This window comes from Rhagoletis zephyria, unplaced genomic scaffold (assembly GCF_001687245.7).
Source record: "Rhagoletis zephyria isolate East Lansing unplaced genomic scaffold, Rhagoletis_zephyria_1.1 Rzeph_scaffold_00014, whole genome shotgun sequence".
Classification (NCBI taxonomy): domain Eukaryota; kingdom Metazoa; phylum Arthropoda; class Insecta; order Diptera; family Tephritidae; genus Rhagoletis; species Rhagoletis zephyria.
In genome coordinates this window covers 494,996-515,677 of record NW_016157098.1, presented here as the reverse complement: position 1 = coordinate 515,677, position 20,682 = coordinate 494,996, and the positions used below count along the sequence as shown (strand labels likewise).

General features: G+C 34.6%; 1 protein-coding gene across 14 annotated transcripts in view; it reads left to right on the top strand.

Moving 5' to 3' along the window:
* Cadps (calcium-dependent secretion activator 1) overlaps positions 1 to 20,682 on the top strand; it is a 390,371-nt gene that overhangs the window by 94,389 nt on the left and 275,300 nt on the right. For 10 of the 14 annotated variants that reach the window (XM_017612228.1, XM_017612170.1, XM_017612176.1 and 7 more), the window contains one exon: positions 6,381 to 6,906. In XM_017612228.1, the coding sequence (XP_017467717.1) occupies positions 6,381 to 6,906 (526 nt within the window). The remainder of the gene's footprint in view (positions 1 to 6,380; positions 6,907 to 20,682) is intronic. The other 4 variants (XM_017612251.1, XM_017612245.1, XM_017612236.1 and 1 more) reach the window with 2 other exon arrangements.

The window sequence follows — 20,682 nt, the reverse complement described above, 5'->3', positions numbered from 1 at the left end:
TATGTATTTTGTGCTGCTGAACACGAATTCGGCGGTATTCTTTACCGATACCTCAAGCGTTCGTCTCTAACCTCAAAAAACACCCCCCAAAATTGCTGTTTCACGCAGTTGAGCAGTTTATCCTGTGATCGACGTGATGAAAATTATTGACAGAGAGTATTTTCGTGTATTTTGTGCTGCTGAACACGAATGCGGCGGTATTCTTTACCGATACCTGAAGCGCTCGTCTCTAACCTCAATAAACCATTTAAGATGTCTGTCTTACGCGCTTAATCAATTTCTATAAGAATACGTGTAGAGGAAAATCATTGACAAAGGCTATCTATAAGAATCCGTCTAGAGGAAAATCATTGACGAAGGCACTCAAAAGAATACGTCTGGAGGGAAATCATTGACGAAGTCACTCAAAAGAATACGTCTAGAGGAAAATCATTGACGAAGGCTATTTTTATGAATTTTGAGCCACTGAATTTGAACACGAAGTTTATTTTTTTGGTTTCTATCAGTTAAGTACATTCGATTAAAACCAAATGCTTTCAAAACCTAAAGAAGTAGATGGACGTAATTTATACCTATTAAAAGCATTTTTGGTCGTGTATACTGATTCATGGATTTCTGCACTGAACTGTACGATTCCAAAGAAATAAAAAAAAAATAAAAAATAAATATTATTATAAATAAATAAATAAAAATAAAGAAAAAACATAGCCATTTAGCTGATTTTTTCATGTAAAGGCCAAAAATGGTGATTTTTTGAAATGATTGTATGGGGAACCCCCCAGGGGAGTTCCAGGGGGTGTGCCACTGGCATGGGTGGATCGGCCGTCCAAAGTTAGTGGGGGTCGGTCATACATTTGGACTCGATTGGAGCACTCTAAATGGGTCAAAGTGGGATTTTTCAAAATTTGCCCCTACCCAAAAGTTCGACCAAAATTGGGGGACATCAGAATTCGTTTTAGAGGTATGGTTCCTTCGGCAAAGTTTCTTATTTTGATCCCTAGAATACGATTTTCACATAGCAATGAGCGATTTTTAAATCGACCCGCCCTAATATATATGTATATCGCTTCATGTCGTTTCTTTCGGCCTTCCATTGAAGAAAAACTAATTACATATATCAATGTCTTCCCTTCCAAATTCACTTGTAATTATCTCTTAAAAGAAGTTTCGGGGGCAGGGAGTGTCCCATACACTGACCACATTTGCCCAGACTTTTTTTACCCTCGTCTCGCCTCTGCCTAACACTTAAGAACACTTAAGAAACAGGTGCAGTGGTGTCTCCGTAGCCTAATCATAATGCAACAAGGTCATTTGAGCAGATATCTAACCTGTGCATAATTTCTATTAATCTACGTCCCATGAGGATGCCCGTGACAATCCTTAGTTCCTGCTTAGGCAAGTTATTATGAAGCCTATACCTGTTCTGGTTGTACCGCCCAATAATCTTTTGGCTTGGTGGAGTCCAACGGTGCTTTGCCAATTCGTTTCTATAGTTTTTTTTTCTGAGCTGTCCCCTAACCGTGTTTGGGAATACTGTAGGGAATGACTCGAGACCTTGAGGTTGCACCTTCCCTCACTAATCCGTCCGCTACCTCACCGAGTGCCCCCAAGGACTATAGAATATTTGATCCCAAAAGAGAGGAGTACTTTGGGTGCCGCCTAACTGTCTCTAAGGACTTGAGCCATTTGTGTAGCACTGCATAGTTCTTGCCTGTGTCATCCAAAATATATTCGTTCCAGTCTGTTTCGCTGAAGATCCCTGTTTTGAAAATCCTTCTGTCTTGTTTATTCTATCTATGAGGAACAGCGGTAGAAGGTGCTATGACCCTAGCTTTTCCATGTCCCTGGACGAAAAAACTTTTTTTTCTGCCGCAGCCATCTCTTGCGAAATTCAGGAGAGTACGCTTGGCGCCTTTTAAATGGTAATATGCAGTAGCTCGAAGTTAATAATCACCTTCAGTGCTGCCTTCGTACGCATCGGTCTCGTGATACACACACATGCCAAATGGTTAAGTTTTGTGGGAGACTTTCGCACCGTAACTAAATAGTTCCGAAGCCAAGCCAACGCCCCACATGTAATTACCAGAGCTGGGTAAATTCCATTCCTTTACAATTACATTCCTCAGTAATTGTAATTAGGAATCAATTCCTTCAGTCAACTTTTTCAGTTCCTTACAAGTAATTTCAAGTGCAATTTGTTTTCTTGCATATTGTAGTTGAAACTAAAAACATTCTAGTAATATTTTTTTGTAATTAATTTTCTTGCAATTCCAGGTAATGGAATGGTAATGGTTACTCCTTTCAATTCCTTATTTGTACGCGACGTGCATAGTATGATCCGGAAAATTTAAAGATTATCCTATAATCTCAACAGTTGCAGGTTAAGTTCTTCAGCTATCGTAAAGTCCAATTACTGATACTACTTAGGTATAAGTTCTTTATTGAAAGCAGTTAGCAACTGAGAAATTGCGGAAAGTTATTGCAACAGTCAACAAATAGTTTATAAAATTTTACCGAATACTTTTTAAGTTAAAATTTAAGTTTTTATTTTCCTTTCAACTGAATTGAAAAAAATGATTACATTCTCAATCCCTTTCAAAGGAATTGGAAAAAAATTACATTACGAGCACGTAATTAATTCCAATTATATTATGCAATTCCTTGTAATGGAACTAAAGAAAAAAATAAGTATGTAATTACTTCTAAAGAATTGAAAAAGTAGTTAGTTTCTTTCCTGTGGACTGAAGGAATTGATTACTAATCACAATTCTTGTCATTTATAATTGAGAGTAATTTAATTCATAAAGCAATGATTTAGACCCATCTCTGGTAATTACTGGGCCGACTATCATGGTGTTCATCCATCTCAGGGTCTTTTGGCTACATCCCCATGACTTGCCTGCTAGGCGCCTGCACACAATCAGTGCCCGTGTTGTTTCGGATGTGGTCGCATCAACGTGAGACTTCAACAGATGTTTAAAATTCAGGATCACACCGAGATACTTAATCTCCATGGAGCACTGACTCTCGGACTTCCCTACAGCAATGATAACTATGTCATCTGCTTATCCCTGAGAGCGAATGCCGTTATCCGAGAGGATTTGTACAAGTTTGTCCACTGCCAAGCTCCACAGAAGTGGTGTACTATCACCCCATTGAGGGCATCTCTTTGTTGTTTGTAACTGTACCACGACGTTCACAACTTCAGTTTCAGCAATTCTTGTTGGATTCAGCGAACCTATATATATTTGGCTGCACCTTCAGTTTCTCTAGTGCCCGACAGACCTACGTTTGATGTGTCGAAGGATCACTCTATATCTAGGAAAGCGCCTAGCACTACTTTTCCACAATCAAAGGCACCTTCAATCTCCGTTGTTAACGTGTACAGAGCTGAGTCCGTGAACCCGCCTTCATGTATGCGTGCTGGTTGAGATGTATGGGGGCCTGCTTTAGAGTGTGTGATCTTATATCGTTGTCGATACCCTTCTCGATTGGTTTTCACTATCAAAATAAGTCAATAGTAAAAACAAATATTTTTAAAGCAAGCTTTCTTATTATGATCGAAATCGGACCATAAATACTGGTTTACAAAATATATGGACTGATACTTCAAAATTTTTAGTGGAGTTATTCCTTTTCATGTAGTTAGTATACGTTTTAAATATAAACCAAATCGGACCACAAATACGGGGTTTTCAAATATCTCGACTCATGCGGCACCTATCGGATAAGCTGATCTTTCATTTGCATTGTCATCGGGTTCTGTGCCAACTGTTAAGTTTCAAGTCTCTGGGTCATCGGGAAGTTGGTAAAAAATGGATTGCAATATTTGCCCCTAGCAAACATACATACATACTAGGGATGGTGCGAATGTGAAATTTTAGACATCCGCGGATGCGAATGCTGATGCGGATGTCTAACAGTTTTTAACAACCAATTAGGTAAGTAAATTTAGTTATTTAGGTAAATAAAAAAATAGAAGAGTTAGTAATTTTTCATAATGCTTATTTTATTTAGTATTTGAATTAAAAAGTTGGAACATTATATTTAATAAAAAGAAATGGGAATTGCATCGGGGCTGAAAATGTCGGATGTATCCTCCTGACTTTCATCTTCACTTGAAGAATCAAGCATCATGGCGAGATCATTGTTTTAACAGCGCTTACAAGCCAAACCAGATGTGTCAGGTCTCTCAGGTGTCTAAAGCTTTTTAAAAAGATTTCTTCATTCTCATGGCTTTGGCTCTTTCAGAATTTGGGGAACATGTAACGTCACCAGCGTTTTTAAATTTTTGTTTTTGTAAGTCATTTTTAATACTTTCTTTTGCGACTGGTTTGAAAAATTTGTGCTTATAGCGAGCTAAATAGGTGGATGTGGAAAATAAATTATTATCTTCCAGGAATGAAAATTTTGAACAAAATTCTGTTTTCAAAGTCGTGGCTGCCAGCCGAATGGGATCAGAATATTGTTATTTAAAAAAAGCACCCTGTTTTTAATATGCATTTGAATTATTGGAATCACGGATGATGAGGGTCTCAGACAGTTACGAACTCTTACCTAATTAAAGATTAAACCTATAGCGTTTTAATTATTTGAGCATCGATTCTGTTTATAGCCAGACGTTGACCATTTCTGCTGGAAATCCCTATTCTAGGAGCTTAATCTTTGACTTTAAATATCAAAGAAGGGAGACGTAGGGGGACAGTTTTAACAATTAGGGTAAATATATGTTTAAAGACATTTTTATCAAAGTTGATAAATATGACATTTGACCAGTTTTGTTACACAAATACTTTCACGACCCCAGGCAAAAAATATTAGCTAAAATTTGTCATTTTGTTTGCCAGATATACGTTTTGTCGGTGCTCTTGCACAACATTCGCATTCGCAAAAGCTCCGCATTGATTATTGCGAAACCAAACGATAAGTTATGCATAAAGCCCTATTTTGGCTACGTTTAGGACTCACAAAGACGAAAATTTGTATCGCGTCCAAGCAGCTTTTCATCTAATTTACATACATATATATATTTGTACATATTTAGACACTTGTGGTTTCGACTTGGTTCATGTTTTCATATTACAAAATTAAATACAGCCCACGCTCGATATTCGCGACTGATTAAAAACCACAGCGGTCGCATTTTTGCGATAACCGAACCCATAATTTCATTGAAAAGTATATATCTAGTTATAACAAAGATCAAGGTTTAAAGTTGCGTTTTTGCCAAGTTCGTTTTTAAAATAACGGCTGCAAAAACCACAACCGACCCTAATACTGAAAAATTAAGCACCAAAATTGTCCAAATAAATTAGAGAATTTCCCGTTATTACTGCATATGTTGAAATAAAAAACATAGCATAGAGAAAGAGATATTCTTATTAAATTAAAAAAAAATAAAAGTGGCGCAAATAAATAGAATCTTTACTTTTGCCAATTGTCGCCATTACAGAACCTATGCTAAAAATTAAGCTGTCGGGATAACTGGACAGGTGAAATTAAGGGGTAGTAGCGAATACCGAACGTTGAACATATATATTTTGTAAAGTGAAATTTATCAGTGTTTTTGTTAAGCGCAGTGTACTAATTTTATACATGTAGAAATATGTAGAAGCATTGCTTAATAGAATGCCGAAAGTATTTAACTTTTATTAAATTTCTATCCGCTATTTTTTTTCTTTATGCCTCTTTTTTGCATCAAAAACATATATAAAAAATCCAAATGAATTAAAAAATAAAATTAAATCGGATTAATGGAATGCATACGTATATATGTATATATGCAACACATTCAACTGCAATTGGAGCCACAAAAAAACTAAAAACAATATGAAAACCAAACAAATACGATTTTTAATGAATTTGAACGGCGTTAAAACAAAAAAATACACGCGAATAATTTGGATTTTTTTCGACTTATGGATCAAATAAAATTTTTCTTCTTTCCCATCACAATTTCATCGAATTCGGCATCATAACAAAATATAACATATCTATGAATCGCATCGCATCGCTTGCCATCGTTATCTCGCTACGTATGTCTCATAAATATATACATATATGTGCATACACATGTACATTGATGAAAACATAAAACGCAATGCCAATTTTCCAACCAAAAAATGTTTATCGATTTGGCTTGATTTCAAATCGTACTTAATTTGTTTATTCTTAAACCAAATCGAAAAACTCACATATATACAAACACGTATATATGTATGTACATACCTACAATGCCATTTACACATGATACGCTTGCGCATTATCTTTGGCGATGCATTCAATGCACTATTAAACCAACGCAAACCACAACATACAATAACACATTTTTTGGCATCCTGCTTTGTGAAAAAAAAACTTAATGCATTTTATTAATGTAGCGCGTATCATAATTCCTTTAGGAGAACGATAACGCCAAATAAGCCAACTCGTTCCCAACCACAACATCCCCACAGTAGCCATTTGTTGAATATTGGCAATAATAGTAACAATCATGTGTGGTTGCAACAAATTCATCCTTCTCATCCACAACATAACAGTCAGACACACCAACAGTACATGCAACGTGCTGCACACCAACAGTATCGCATGCACCATCCAGTTAACAGGGGTGCGCTGCATCCCAGTGTGGGATGTGGTGAGGCTGGTGGCGCAATGCATGGCATTTGTGGTGGTGGTGTTAGTGATTTGTCTATGACAAGTGCACAAATTACCAAAATCGCTACTACCTATGCTAAGGTTAACCATTTTAATCAAATTTCAAATCGAACTTTGGCACCAATTTCCAGCGGTATATCACAAGAGACACTCAACCAGAGTGTTGGCTCATCACGTGCAAATTCTCTACCTCGACCGATATCTCCGTCACCGTCCGTTGTGAGCGAAAAAAATGATGGAGACGTACATGTAAGTTGAAAAAGCTATCATTGCTATTATATGTATTTTGTACTTTTTAATTAATAGAAGTAGCACAAATTTTATTGAAAATACGAAAATCGCATGTATGTATGACGAGTGCAAAAAAGGTTTGTAATACTCCCTCTAGTTTGAAAGCTTACTTTTGCCCCCAGCCGCTTGCTAAGGTTAGACAATGTGTAGATCGAAACTAATACGGAATTCCTGGAAAATGGAGTTTTTATAAATAAAAATAGTTTCATAAGGATTTTTTTTTAATCCCCTCAAATGACAAGCATTAAAATATTTTTTAAAAATTAAAAACAAATCTTAACGGATCGTAATAATCAGATTTTCGATGCTTTATTTACTTTTTTCAGAGATTGGTATAAGAAAAAGTTGAATAACTGAAGCCAGACTCTCCCGATTTAGGCTTGTAAGGTGTCATTGGAAAGGTATTTTCTCACATTTTTTATTTATTTGCCAATAAACCCATTCAAACGATGAACGAGAAAAGTAGGATGAACGAACATCATTCAAAGTTGAATTAAGATGTGCTGGTATTTCAAAAAAAGAAAATTGGGCACGAATGACTTTTTTTTTTGACAGAAATAAAAACAGAGGCAAAATACCTTTCTAATGAGATCCCTCAAGTCTAAATCAGAATAGTTTTGGCCCAGTTATTCAAGATTTTCGTAAATCAATCTTTGAAAAAGGTAAAAAAAAACAGCATCAAAAATCTTATTATTACGATTCCGTGGAAAAGATTTTTAAATATTTTTATACAGATTTTTTAAGCATAATCTGTTTTATCATCTGAGGGAACTTTTTCAAAAATTTCTATAAGAAACTATTTCTATTCATAAAAAACTCTATTTTTTGAGGTATTTTCAAATCGGTCCAGCCCACTTAAACCTTAATATTTTTCCGAAATATTTTGGTGGATGTCTTAAAATATAATAAATTTTGTAATCCCGGCGGAAAAACCGCAAATTGTTTTTGGTGATAAAGTCTAATATATATACATATATATGTATATCTATATATATCGTCGTTTAATGTACAAAACCACGTATCGTCATTGTGCAAAACCGCGTAACTGACATTTGCTGCCAAAAATTGGATTTGCTCACACAAGCTCTTGGCTCAATCCTTATCCATTCGTCCTGAAATATACTAGCCAGAAATGCGATTGCTTTATAAAAAAGAGAACCATTTTGAAATGTGAGTGCTTTCACTGTCTAGAAAATAATTTATGCAACCTCACATACGCGGTTTTGCATTTTGTTGATACGCGGTTTTGAACTTTAAACAACGATATATACATATGTCGGAATATATTGTGAATATTTCATTGGATAAGAAGAAGACGTGAACAGCCATGTATCGACCAGAAGACGATGAAGACGCAAGAGAGAAGACGATATGAAAAACGACGAAAAGATGAGCAGAGTTGAACGACGGCGATTAAACCGAAAAGACGTGTTGGCGAGAGTTTGCTAATCTAATTTGAAGAAGTGCCATTTAAATACTTTGTATCCTTATTAATTATTAATCTTAATTGAACTCTTAATTAATCTATCTATACGATTTAAGAACAACTTAAATAAAACAGCCTACATATATTAGACCGTATCACGATGTATGGGCCGAAAAAGCACTTAAGTGATATTTCAGAAAAGTAAACTTGTTTTCTATCATGTAAAACAAAAAAGTTCAATTGTTTTCGGAAAACGGCAACCTATTCGCATAATTACGTGTCCAAAAAATAATCTCCATGACAAATTTTAGCCCATTTTCATTAAAGAACGGCTAAGTACTGGTAATAATGTAATATTTCACATGTAAAAAGTAAATATGTAATTAAGTTAAATTTTTTCGGGGTTCAAGTTTTCTGTATCGTTCTCGGATATTAAGCTTGACAAATATAAAGCCAATACGTCATAAACTGCGTTAGAGGATTTGCTTATAACTCCAACAAAGCGATCAGTATTTTGTGAATGACATAGGAAATCTGCAATGAAAATAATTGTATACTTATATCTGTATATGTAACTATGTATAATAATAAACTCAATTCAATTCAATTCAATTCAATTCAATTCAATTCAATTGCAATTGCAATATTGTAATATTTATTCACCAGGAAGTTGAATTACGTCCTTTGAGTACTGTAACTCTTGTATTTGCGATTGTAAGTACAACTGCAAGCATTGTGGTTCAGTAGTGACAAATTTAGCCTATTCGATCACTTCCGTGTAACTGTAAAATTTTATAATACCTCGGAATAAAACCGCGTCATTACTCTCTGCCTCAGTAATCATCGAGAGTAGAATATTCTCGGGATGAAAAACTTATTATTCATTGTTTTCCACAACTCGTTTGACCAGTTGTTGTACGTCAACCGGCAATTTACGTATTTCAAGAAAAGTAATCAACCATATGGGTTTTTCGCAAAAAAAGGGGTTCAGTTCAGCGACTTCGTCTTGACTTGCAGGCTATGTAGGAGCCACATCCGCTAAACTTAAAAGTATAATACGTGATATTATTTAGAACACGTTCAAGTTAAAAACTGTACTCGAAATATTCGTTTTGATTCTATTGAATTGAATTTAAAAAATAATACAAATACAATTAATATTAATAACACTGGTTTACAGCAAAATTGTTCAATGGATGCGACTATTCAATGTCTATGTATATAGTATTGCTCGCTGATTCCGAAAATCCAGTTCATTTTTTATTCTATGGATAAGTTTTCGGGATATTTTCAATTTACCGTTATTCATCTTAAAACAAAAAGTGTTCCACTTAATCACGTATAACTTTTTTTTCGCGGGCAGGAGGTCGAAAATGCCTATTGCATCATCAAAGCTGTCGTCATAATAATGGTATGTCCGGGGAATAAAACACTACCCCCGAACTGGAACCGTCGCCCAACCTGGGATCACTAATCGCATTGCTTCGCGGTGGCGTTCGATATTTCTCATTAACTAAAGTTCCCTCAGTGCACCTAGTCTAGCTCCCGCTTCTTGACTCTAAGTAAGTATTCTGCATATTTAGCTATGTTCTTCCAGTTAGCTTCGCTATGTAGCATGGCTTGGATAGCGTTGTCTGGGTTAATTAGTCCTACCAGGTCTTGCAGATTATTGCGCTCTGTCTCCCATCTTCTGAAAAAGGTGTGCTCAGCATCGTCTTCTTCTGCGTCGCTGTATATGCATGACGGCTCTTCGGCTTTCCCATTCTATACAGGTATTTGCGAAAGTAACCATACCCAGACAGCATTTGTGTGACGTAAAAGTTTTCTTCGCCATGTTCTCTTTTGGTCCACAGTTTTGGGTCTTTTCGTTTTACCACCTATATTTATTGCCATAGTCTTAGTGTATCGTTTCTTACTCTTTCCCTTTCATTGTGTCTTGGGTTCGTTTGCGCCTTAAGCTTCCACATTTTCTTGCGTTCGGCTTTGCTGCTGTTGCGGCTGCGTGCTGCATTTGTGCCCAATACGTTAGCCTGGGGTCTAGCCTTACGCCTAAGTACTTTATTACTCTTTGCGTCTTTAATGTAATACCGGTCACTTTCATGTTCACTTCTAAGGGAATATGCAGCAGGCAAGTTTAAGACCGTGTGAGTCGAGCCATGCCTGTGTTCTTATCATAGCCTTGTTTAATTTTCGGCGGGCATCTTCGGTGTCTCGTGCGGTGATCACTGCGGCAATGTCATCAGCGTAGCCTACTAAATATGTGTCATCAGGCATTTCAAGGTTTAATATTCCGTCGTAGCTGACGTTCCATAGTTCTGGCCAAAGAATGGAGCCGTGTGCTGCTCCCGACGTACAATAACTCCCGGCCTTCTACATAGCTTCTAACCATGAGTCTAAGGTACGTGGGTATGTGGATATGTTGAAGACTTCTTCTAGTGCGTGTATCATATTTTCCCATTTTTTGATGTTGAAGGCGTTGCGAACGTCTAAGGTTGCAAGCAGGACTAGCTATATGTGTTGGTATGCGGCTTCTGCTGTTGTTGTTACGTGTTTTATATCTCCAATTTTTGACCTACCGGCCCTGAGTCCGTACTGTCTTGAGGAAAATCAGCCACCGCTAGCGATAGCTGCTTCCATTCTAGGTTTTAGCAGCCTTTCTAAGAGTTTTCCAGCTGTGTCCAGCATACAGAGTGGTCGATACGCTGATGGTGAGTCAAGGTTTCCCTTTCCTTTGCTAATTAAGACGAACTTTCCCTTTTCCAAATTTCTGGGAATATTCCGTTCTTGAGGCAGGCATTGTACATGTTTAGAAGCACATGAGGGCGTTCTGTGGCGATTATTTTTAGAACTTCTGCTGAAATGCCGTCTGGTCCTGGTGCTTTCTTGGCCATTACTCTATTATTGTTAGACTTGAGCTCTTCTGCGGTGAATGGTGGTATTTCTTGAGGAGCGATGATAGGCTCCATTTCTTTGGTTAATGCCCCATGCGTATATCTCACGAACCAATATAACAATCTTAATGTGAAATACGGCAACGAAAGCTAACAAAATTCTTCATAGACCGTATAAGTATATACACACATCACTTTTTGATAGATCTGATAGTTTCGAACAAATTAAATAAAAACACTATACGGCAAAATCAACTTTTTTCTGGGTATTGGACCAAACCATTTTTTTCAAAAGATTGAGTGATAAGTAAAAAATTAATTTCTCCGATTTTCAAAGTTAGCCTCCGAAATCCAGATATGGGCATTTAAAGTTCGAAATAGGAATAAGTTGAAAATTTTTGAAATATCAGGTTTTTAATTTTTCCAAGATCTGACCTTAGACCCCTTATAGCACCTGTAAATAAGTTTGCACAAAAAAAAAGTTATATACCGTTTAAATAAAAGCAAAAGGCGGGCCACGCCCATATTTTTACTTTTTAGTTGTTTACATACAGTAATTAAAAATATTTTTTTACCAAAGGTCCAATTTCGAACTTCGATTCCGGAGGCTAACGGAGAAATAGACTTTATACTCATGACTCAATCCATTAAATAAAGTTTTTTTGGTGCAATACCCAGCCAAGTTCTATACAGTGTAATTCTAGATTTTTTGTTTTTTTTATGACAAATTAAAAAAAAATCAAATTTTAACAGTAGAAAATTTTTAAATATAACAGGTTCTGTGTCAAATTTTTGCATTTGTGCTAAAGCCTCTTCTTTTACAACAATATCAAGTATTAAATGAAGAAAATCTATGGATAAATAAAGAAGTAATGAGTGGTCAAATGGAAATGCGAAAAGATATTTTGTATGAAATATGAGCAGAAGAGCGTGTTACTCAGGTGTCCGTGGCGTATGAGTAATATTCTTTCCTGCTGATTTTTCATACAAAAATTTTTTCGCATTTTCATTTGACCACTCATTCCTTCGTTATTAATCCATCGATTTCCTTCATTAGTAATTTGATTTATTTGTAATAGAAGAGGCTTTAGGAAATGTAAAAATTTGGCACAGAACCTCTTATTTTTTTAATTTTTCTCCTGTTAAAGTTTGATTTGTTTTCCTTTCTTCATCAAAAAATAATAAAAAAATTGGAATGAATAATTTGTCAGAAACTATCAGTCCTATCGGAAAGTGATGTATGCACATTAGACTGCATCACTCCCCATACAAAAAAAATCGGTACTATTTTTCCATTGGAATTATAAAATCTATTATATTGTAAGACGTCCACCAAAATATTTCGAAAAAATATTAAGATTTAAGTGTGCTGGACCGATTTGAAAATACCTCCAAAATTCGAATTATGAATAAAAATAGTTTCTTAAAGATTTTTTTTGGAAAAATCCCCTCAAATGATAAAACGGTTTAAGCTTAAAATATTTGCATAAAAATATTAAAAAAAATTAAAAACAAATTTTGAACGGAATCGTAATGATGAGATTTTTGATGCTGTTTTTTAACTTTTTTCAAAGATTGGTATAGGAAAAACTTGAATAACTGAACCTAAACTCTTCCGATTTAGACTTAAGAGGTGTCATTGGAAAGGTATTTTCCACCCTTTTTATTTCTTTGCTAATAAACTCATTCAAAGGATGGAAGAGAAAGGTATGATGAACGAACGTCATTCAAAGTTGAATTAAGATGTTTCGGTATTCGAAAAAACAAGATGGGACACGAATGAGGTTTTTTTGGCCAGAAATAAAAACAGTGTGAAAATACCTTTCTACTGAGATCCCATAAGTCTAAATCAGAACATTTTTGGCTCAGTTATTCAAGGTTTTCGTAAACCAATCTTTGAAAAAAGTTAAAAAACAGCATCAAAAATCTCATTCTTACGATTCCGTTAAAAAGATTTTTAAATATTTTTATGCAGATTTTTTAAGCTTAATCTTATTTGTGATCTGAGGGGACTTTTTTCAAAAAGTTCTTTAAGAAGCTATTTTTATTCATAAAAAACTACATTTTTGGAGGTATTTTCAAATCGGTCCAGCTCGCTTAAATCTTAATATTTTTCCGAAATATTTTGGTGGACGTCTTAAAATATAATAAATTTTGTAATCCCGGTGGAAAAACCGCAACTTTTTTTGGTGATTCAGTCTAATGCACATGGAGAATTTTGTAAGCTTTCATTTGCCGTATTTAATTTTAAGATTGTTAAATTGGTTCGTAAGATATCTATACGAGATTAAGAGGAACCACTTTTTGTTTTAAGCTGAATAACGGTAAATTGAAAATATCTCGAGAACTTATCCATATAATAAAAAATTAACTCAATTTTCGGAATCAGCGGGTGATTCTATATGGGAGTTTGGGTAGGGGCATCCGTGGAACTAAAAACCAACACAAATTAACTTTTTTTCTTCTTTTTTATACAACGAGAATGCATCGAAAGCCTAACCACCGCAGGGAAGAACTTCAATCCGAACTAAAACTCCTTGTTTGTCCGCTGCACAGTGGTCAATAAATGGGATTTAATGTTCATAATTCACTGGAGCCTTCATTTCTCAACCGATTTGATTCATTATTTTTTTAAATGAAAGCTAATAAAATTTGCAGAGACTAGTGTAGCCCAATTTTCGAATTTTCATTTGTTTGTATTAAATTTTTTAGTGCAGAGTGCAGAAATTGCGCCAATTTTGAAGAAGACCGATTCTCCTGTTCCAGCTAATAAAAGTTTCATAATAAAAACTAGTTAAAAACAATTGTAGGGTTCTCCTAAAATAAAAAAAAATTAAAAAGTAATAATTTGAAATGTTATAAAAAAATGTTACCAAAAGTATTTTTTTTTTGTTTTTAGTTTTTATAAACATTTTGGTTATGCAGTTTTATAGATTACTAAATCTTAGTATAATAAAGTGCAAGTTGTAAGTCGCTAAGAGTTCGCGTTGATTTTTAATAATTTTTTCGCTAACATTTCGAGCACATCTGCATGCTAAATGGGAAATAAAAGCGTTTGTTATGTTTACTAATTATTACTTTTTAATTTTTTTTTGTTTTCGGAGAACCCTACAATTTTTTTTTAACCAGTTTTTATTATGAAACTTTTATTAGCTGGAACAGGAGAATCGGTCTTCTTCAAAATTGGCGCAATTTCCTCACTTTGCACTAAAAAATTTAATACACACAAATAAAAATTCGAAAATTGGCTCACTAGTCTCTTGAAAATTTTATTAGCTTTCATTTAAAAAAAAATAACTAATCAAATCGGTTGAGAAATGAAGGCTCCAGTGAATTACGAACATTAAATTCCATTTATTGACCACTGTGCGCTGTACCGTATAACCGCGGTGCTACTGTTTGGTATTCCGTCGGGAGGTGGTTTTGAGCACTAAGCTCTATCGTACGTTCCTGTCTTAGCGCAGATCGTCGTAAGCTGCACCTGCTTGGCCCCACCCTGTGAGTCATTTAACCCACCCTCCCCTCCCAGCCCTTCTGTACGACTGTACGGCGTCGCACCCCCACATTAGAGTCAAGAGTCAGGGTCGAGCGTACGTTTGTTGTTCGGGGTCTTTGTACGTCTCGACGCTTCTTCGATTCCTTACTTCAATTCATTCTTGTTTGGTTTCATACTGCAGATATTGGTATTTCTTTTAAATTAGCTTAAGTCCTCGTATTAGTATTCATCTTCTTGTTCGGCTTCATTTTCGTGCTCATCTTCGCCCCCGGGCTTGTGTATAAATTGTCTAAATTCGACTTTTCAAACAGGTGACAACCCTCCTAAGTACAGTAAATCTCTTGCGTTTGACATTGTGATCCTTTTTTCCAGGGACCGTAAATAGCAGTTATTTTTTTCCAACAGTCAAACTTGGCCAGATATTTTTTAAGTTCGAAGTAAAAGTCTTTCCGGATAGTAAACAAACCGCTTATCCAAATTAAACAAAGTTGGTACGAAATGAAAGAGGACTTAAATAGCTTTAAAACAGAAATAACGATCGAAGGTTACCACTTCTATATATTATATTTTTTATCATTTAATACAAAAGAAATGTATATGCCTGACCCAAGGTTTATTCTATGGTACTTAACTATTTCAGTTTTAAGGCTATTTTAGTCCTCTTTCAGTTGATACCAAACTTGTTTAATTCGGAAAAGCGGTTTGTTTATTATTAGGAAAGGACTTTTATTTTCGACTTAAAAATATTAGGCCAAGTTTAGCTGTTGAATAACAGTAACTGTTATTTACGATCCCTGCTTTTTTGAATTACAAGTTTTGTGGTTCTGTTGAATTTTATTTTTTTAAGAAGTTCGTGGCAATCCTCCTAAATATAGAAAGAACGCCTTTTTAAACCCATTCAGTTGATACCCATCTTTTAGTAATTCCCTTAACTTATAAATTTTAGTTTATATTTTTTAACTGGTGGTAACTCTCTTCATTATTCTAAATGTTCAAACTAAAACTTCTTAATACTCACATAACTTAAGTATACTTTAATGAAATTCCACTTTTTAAAAAAGTGGCAACCCTGTTAAAAATATTTTAAACCAAAGTCTTGTTTAAACTTTTTCATAAGACACCTATATTGTAATATATTTTAAATAATCTATTTCCTTTAATTGAAGTTAAATTTGGTATCTAAAACAGGTGCCAACCCTCCCACATGTAGTTTAGAAATAAAGTTTCTTCAAAGCCATTTTGATGGATATCCATGTTGCAGGAATTATATATAACCTATTGCATACATTGAATTTTACTTAATAAACTTTAATATTGCAATATGGGTATCCAACAGCACAAAAAATACTTTTAAGGCGCCGGGTATTTGCTAGTTCTGAATAAAGATTGTGAAATTTTTATGAAATTTTTTTTTTATGTTTTATGAACTGATGAAAGTTCCTTTTGTGCAAAATTTTCATTTACCTGCATATCGCCGTTTAAAGTAGAAAGTCGCGTATCGTCGTTCTGCAAAACCGCGTAACTGACATTTTTGGCAAAAATTGGATTTGCTCACACAAGCTCTTGGCTCAAGCCAAGAGAACATTTGTTGAATTTTAGTACCTTTACAATGGTGTATTATTTATAGAAATCGGACATCAAATAAAAAGTTATAGAAATAAACCGACTTAGCCGTTTTTACAGGGTGCTGAAAAAAATGGTTACTTTACTAAAATACCCTCCTAGTGAGTGTTTAAAATCGCTTGGAACTTTTTGTTTGTTATATCGCACGTTTAATAATAAACTTGGTAAGGAGAATATGTTCAGCCTAACAGATGACAAAACTTCCCAAAAATTGCGAAGATATGTGTCTTTCCATCTAGCTTTTGGTAAAATAACTGTATGAATTGGTCAAACTTTGATTGCGTTTTCCCACAAAATTGAAATTTTGAAATAATTCTGTATATTATTAAACGTGCGATATGTATATTTATATATAGCAAAGTGCTTGCTTTAGGGGTATATACAGAAAAGATGGAGGACAAGGCTTAACACAGGTAACCTTATGCAAAAGCTAGGGTTATATTCCAGTGATCTCTGTCGCTTTTTCGACTCGGTTAAGGAGATACTGTTGCAAGATTTCAAAAGAGTTTTGGTTCAATGTGGCCAAAAGATGAGCAAAACCATTTTGACCCATTTGGTATCCCTGGGCTTAGGCGAACTTGAAAGGTTGACAGCACAATAGATTTATAAGGCGCAGTCCATAATATACATTAGGCTTGGGGATCTTTTGAACTAAATAGCGAAAGAGCCAGCTCGTTTAATTGAACTAGTTCATTAGTTCGTTCATTAAAGTGAACTAAAGTTTTCTGTGGCAACACTCCAATAAAAATGGAAATGTAATTTTACAACACATATGGGTACTCGTTTTTCGTTGTAAGGGCATAAATATACAGCTGATCGGAATTCTCGCTAAAATGACATTTTATTTCATTTTATTTCCAATGCGCACCATTCTCAATTTCAGCTTTAAATTGTGATATGTTTCTAAATTTGACTATAGAAAAAAATGTTAGCTGAAATTGTGTACGAGTCTCAATTTGGGTGGAATTAATAAAAAAATTGCAAATTTTTTCGTTGCAACGATTATGTTAATAAATAAAGAAACAATATAAAAATTAACATAAAATACAAATATAACTGAGGTGCCAAAATAGCTAGTAAATAGGATAGAAGATAGTAAAACCTGTCTTATTTCAAAACGTTTCGTTCTCGTTTATCCCTTATTACCTCTACCTTTTATACCACATATTGATATTTTGGTATGAATGAATAAGGCTTGATGTCAGGAGCTTCCAGTGAGCAAATCTCAGTTTTGGCATAAAAGTCAGTTACGAGCTTTTGCAGAGCCACCATACACGGTTTTGTACTTTAAACGACTATTTATATGTGTATGTATACATTAACATTAGGCTGGGTCGATTTTGTATGGGGGGGGGGGGGAATAAAAGGCATTTGACCGTATTGTAATAGTAATATTATGATGTCTTAGGTCTAAGCCAATAGTTATTGGCCACGAAAAATTAATTTAAAACTTATCTTTAACCCGCGCAATCGAATCAAAGTGTATGAATTTTGAAAAAGAAGCTTTGGCTTGTAATATCTATGGAATTCGTTAATTGTTATAAACAGGACAATGTATCAAATTAAGGGTTATTAAATTTAGTACCCTACGTTCATTTATCATGTTTCAATAAGTCTACAAGTTTTTAAGATATTAAGATAAAACTTACAAAAATTACAATTTTCCCTTATGAATTTTCAATTCTCCATTACTTCAGCAACCAAGTGAAAAATACAAAAAAGTGAGACGAGATTTATTGCAAAAAATTTTAATGTTTTCGGATGTTTATATAATATTAAAAGGAACATGGACTTGGTCACGGTGGTGAATGAAGTCAAACATGTATTGTCTAAGATTAGGAATCGTTTGATAATGCAATTAGGGTGAGAAACGCCCATTTTAAGTCCATTTATGCAGTCTTTAAAATTGGTGCGGAATGGTTTCATATTCACCGAAGAACCGCATTTTTCGCGGTTTCTAAGTTTGCCTTTATATGAAAGTAGGGGACGTGCAGTAAGTGTTTAGATATATATAAATATTTTAGTCAATTCCATAATGTGAAAAAGAGACTGTAGGTAAATGCAATAGTCTTCAACATATCCTGGGAAATCCTTTTGAGGACTCTCCAATTGGACGATATTGCTTTGCCATTAGCATGAACCTAAAAAGTCGCTCCCTGGCACACTTTTCTGTAATCCGGTTCTTTTATTTAAAAGTTTTTTACACAATTGAAGAGACATTTTGTTAGAAAAAAACTGGAGATCCACTAAAGTTTTTCGATGTAACTTTGGGTTCCACCAACGTAATGGTAATTTCAAAAAACTCAAAGGTAGCAATATTTTAGGTGGAGTAGGTTTTGTCCGATTTCATAAATATTCAAGACGATACTTAAGGAGGCTAAGCACAGTATGTATACCAAATTTGCTCGAGATCGGTCAAGTAGTTTTTGAGATAGGAATATATCATATAAGTGGGCGGTGTCGCCCTCATTTTCCTGAAATTTCTTGAAAAACCACTTTTTTGCTAAAGAGCGATTGTATATATAAATTTTGAATAAATATTTATGAATTCCTTAGCCACACTCAGTGTGCGGACTGTAAAATTTTTGTTCTATTCTACGTGTAATTCTAAGAAAATTTGCTGTTTCTTCAGCATGGGTCTAAAATCAATTTGGAGTTTGCCAAATTGCGAAAACAGGTTTCTAAGCATTTTGCTGTGGTGTCGTAAAGTAGTGCTTAAATTTTGTATAAAAATATGGTATACGGGTTTTTTTTGGTATGAGGAGTTCATTTCTGCACTTATCTTTTTCTTAAAATTTCCATCGAAGGGTCCAACAGTAAGAATTTTGACATTTTTTTCGAAACCTATCGAAACGTAGAATCCTCCTATGCTATACGCGCATAATAAAAAAATTGCCCTGCCCTAGTATCTATATGTGTAATAAAATATTTAAGTTGTTTAAGTATTTTATTAGTCCATGCAAGATACAATACTTTCACACATACGTACATATATTACTACGCTGCAGAAAATAATTACCAATTGATAAAAAATAATCCACTTGTAGTTAGCTTTTTTGCGGGATTTCTATAAAATACATAACTTGTAGTTAGATACAAAAAGCTAACTTGAAAGAAGTGGACAAGTAATGCGTGAGTAAAGCTCGAGATTGTTTTCTCTAAACGCGTTTCTATTCAAATATCATGCACTTCGCAAATACTTTTTCGAATTGAGGACAAATAAAAGGAAGATCGAAATTTCATTTATCATTTTGAATTAGACGGAGTTCGAATATGGGACCACCTACTGCAGAATATGTAAACAAATATAAACAATATAAAATAAATTAACTAAATTTAAAAAAGTCCCAAAAAAAGTAAAAGGAAATATTTTGTGTTTCCCATTGATATTTTATGCCCGAAAGTAGTTAGTTACAAGTTAGTTACATCAAATGCAGAGGTAACCACCCTTGACTATTTCGCGGTCATCACCATAGAAATATAGTTAGCTTTAGTCAAAGAAAATACTTATACAGATATAATAAGTGACTTATAGCTTCTTCCTAATCAACTTAAAGTTAGTTAGTTAGGGTAATGTAAAAGAAAAACAAACACATACGTATTTCGCTGTTACATATGTAGGTATGTCAAAACACAATGAAAGAATTGCTTGTTAGGGCCTGGGCACAATTGCATCAACGGCTTATCACTTATCACCTTACAACTTTTGGATAAGCCTTTTTTGGGCACAAGGGTATTATAACTTTGTTCACATAACGGTTGTTTGTAACAGGCAAAACGAATCGAGATAGATATAGACAAATGTATACATAAATTATCAGAATGAAAAGAGAAGTCGGTTAAGCGGTGACTGTCTTCTCCGTCCGTCCGTATGTCCGTCCGTCAGTGCTAACGATAACTCGAGATATCTTAACGAAACTTGGTACGTGTACTTCTTTCGGGCGTAGGACGGATGGTATTGAAAATGGGCAAAATCGGACAATAGCCAGGCCTACCTCCCATATAACGGTAATTTTCAGAAATACGAAAACTGCGATATTTTAGTAACTACTATTGATATTTACAATCATTTTTAGACGAAAAATATGGTTACATGTAAATATCTTGGTAACCGCTGCACCAATTTCTTCCAACCTTGGCGAAGTTGTTAGCCTCGCCACAGCATACTAAACGCCCACATCTCATATAAGGGTAATTTGGAGAAATACGAAATCTTCGAAAAATCAGTAAATATTAAAGCAAATTTATTCAAAATTGATGCTTGCATCAATTCTTTACCAAGAAATAGGTTTTTGATA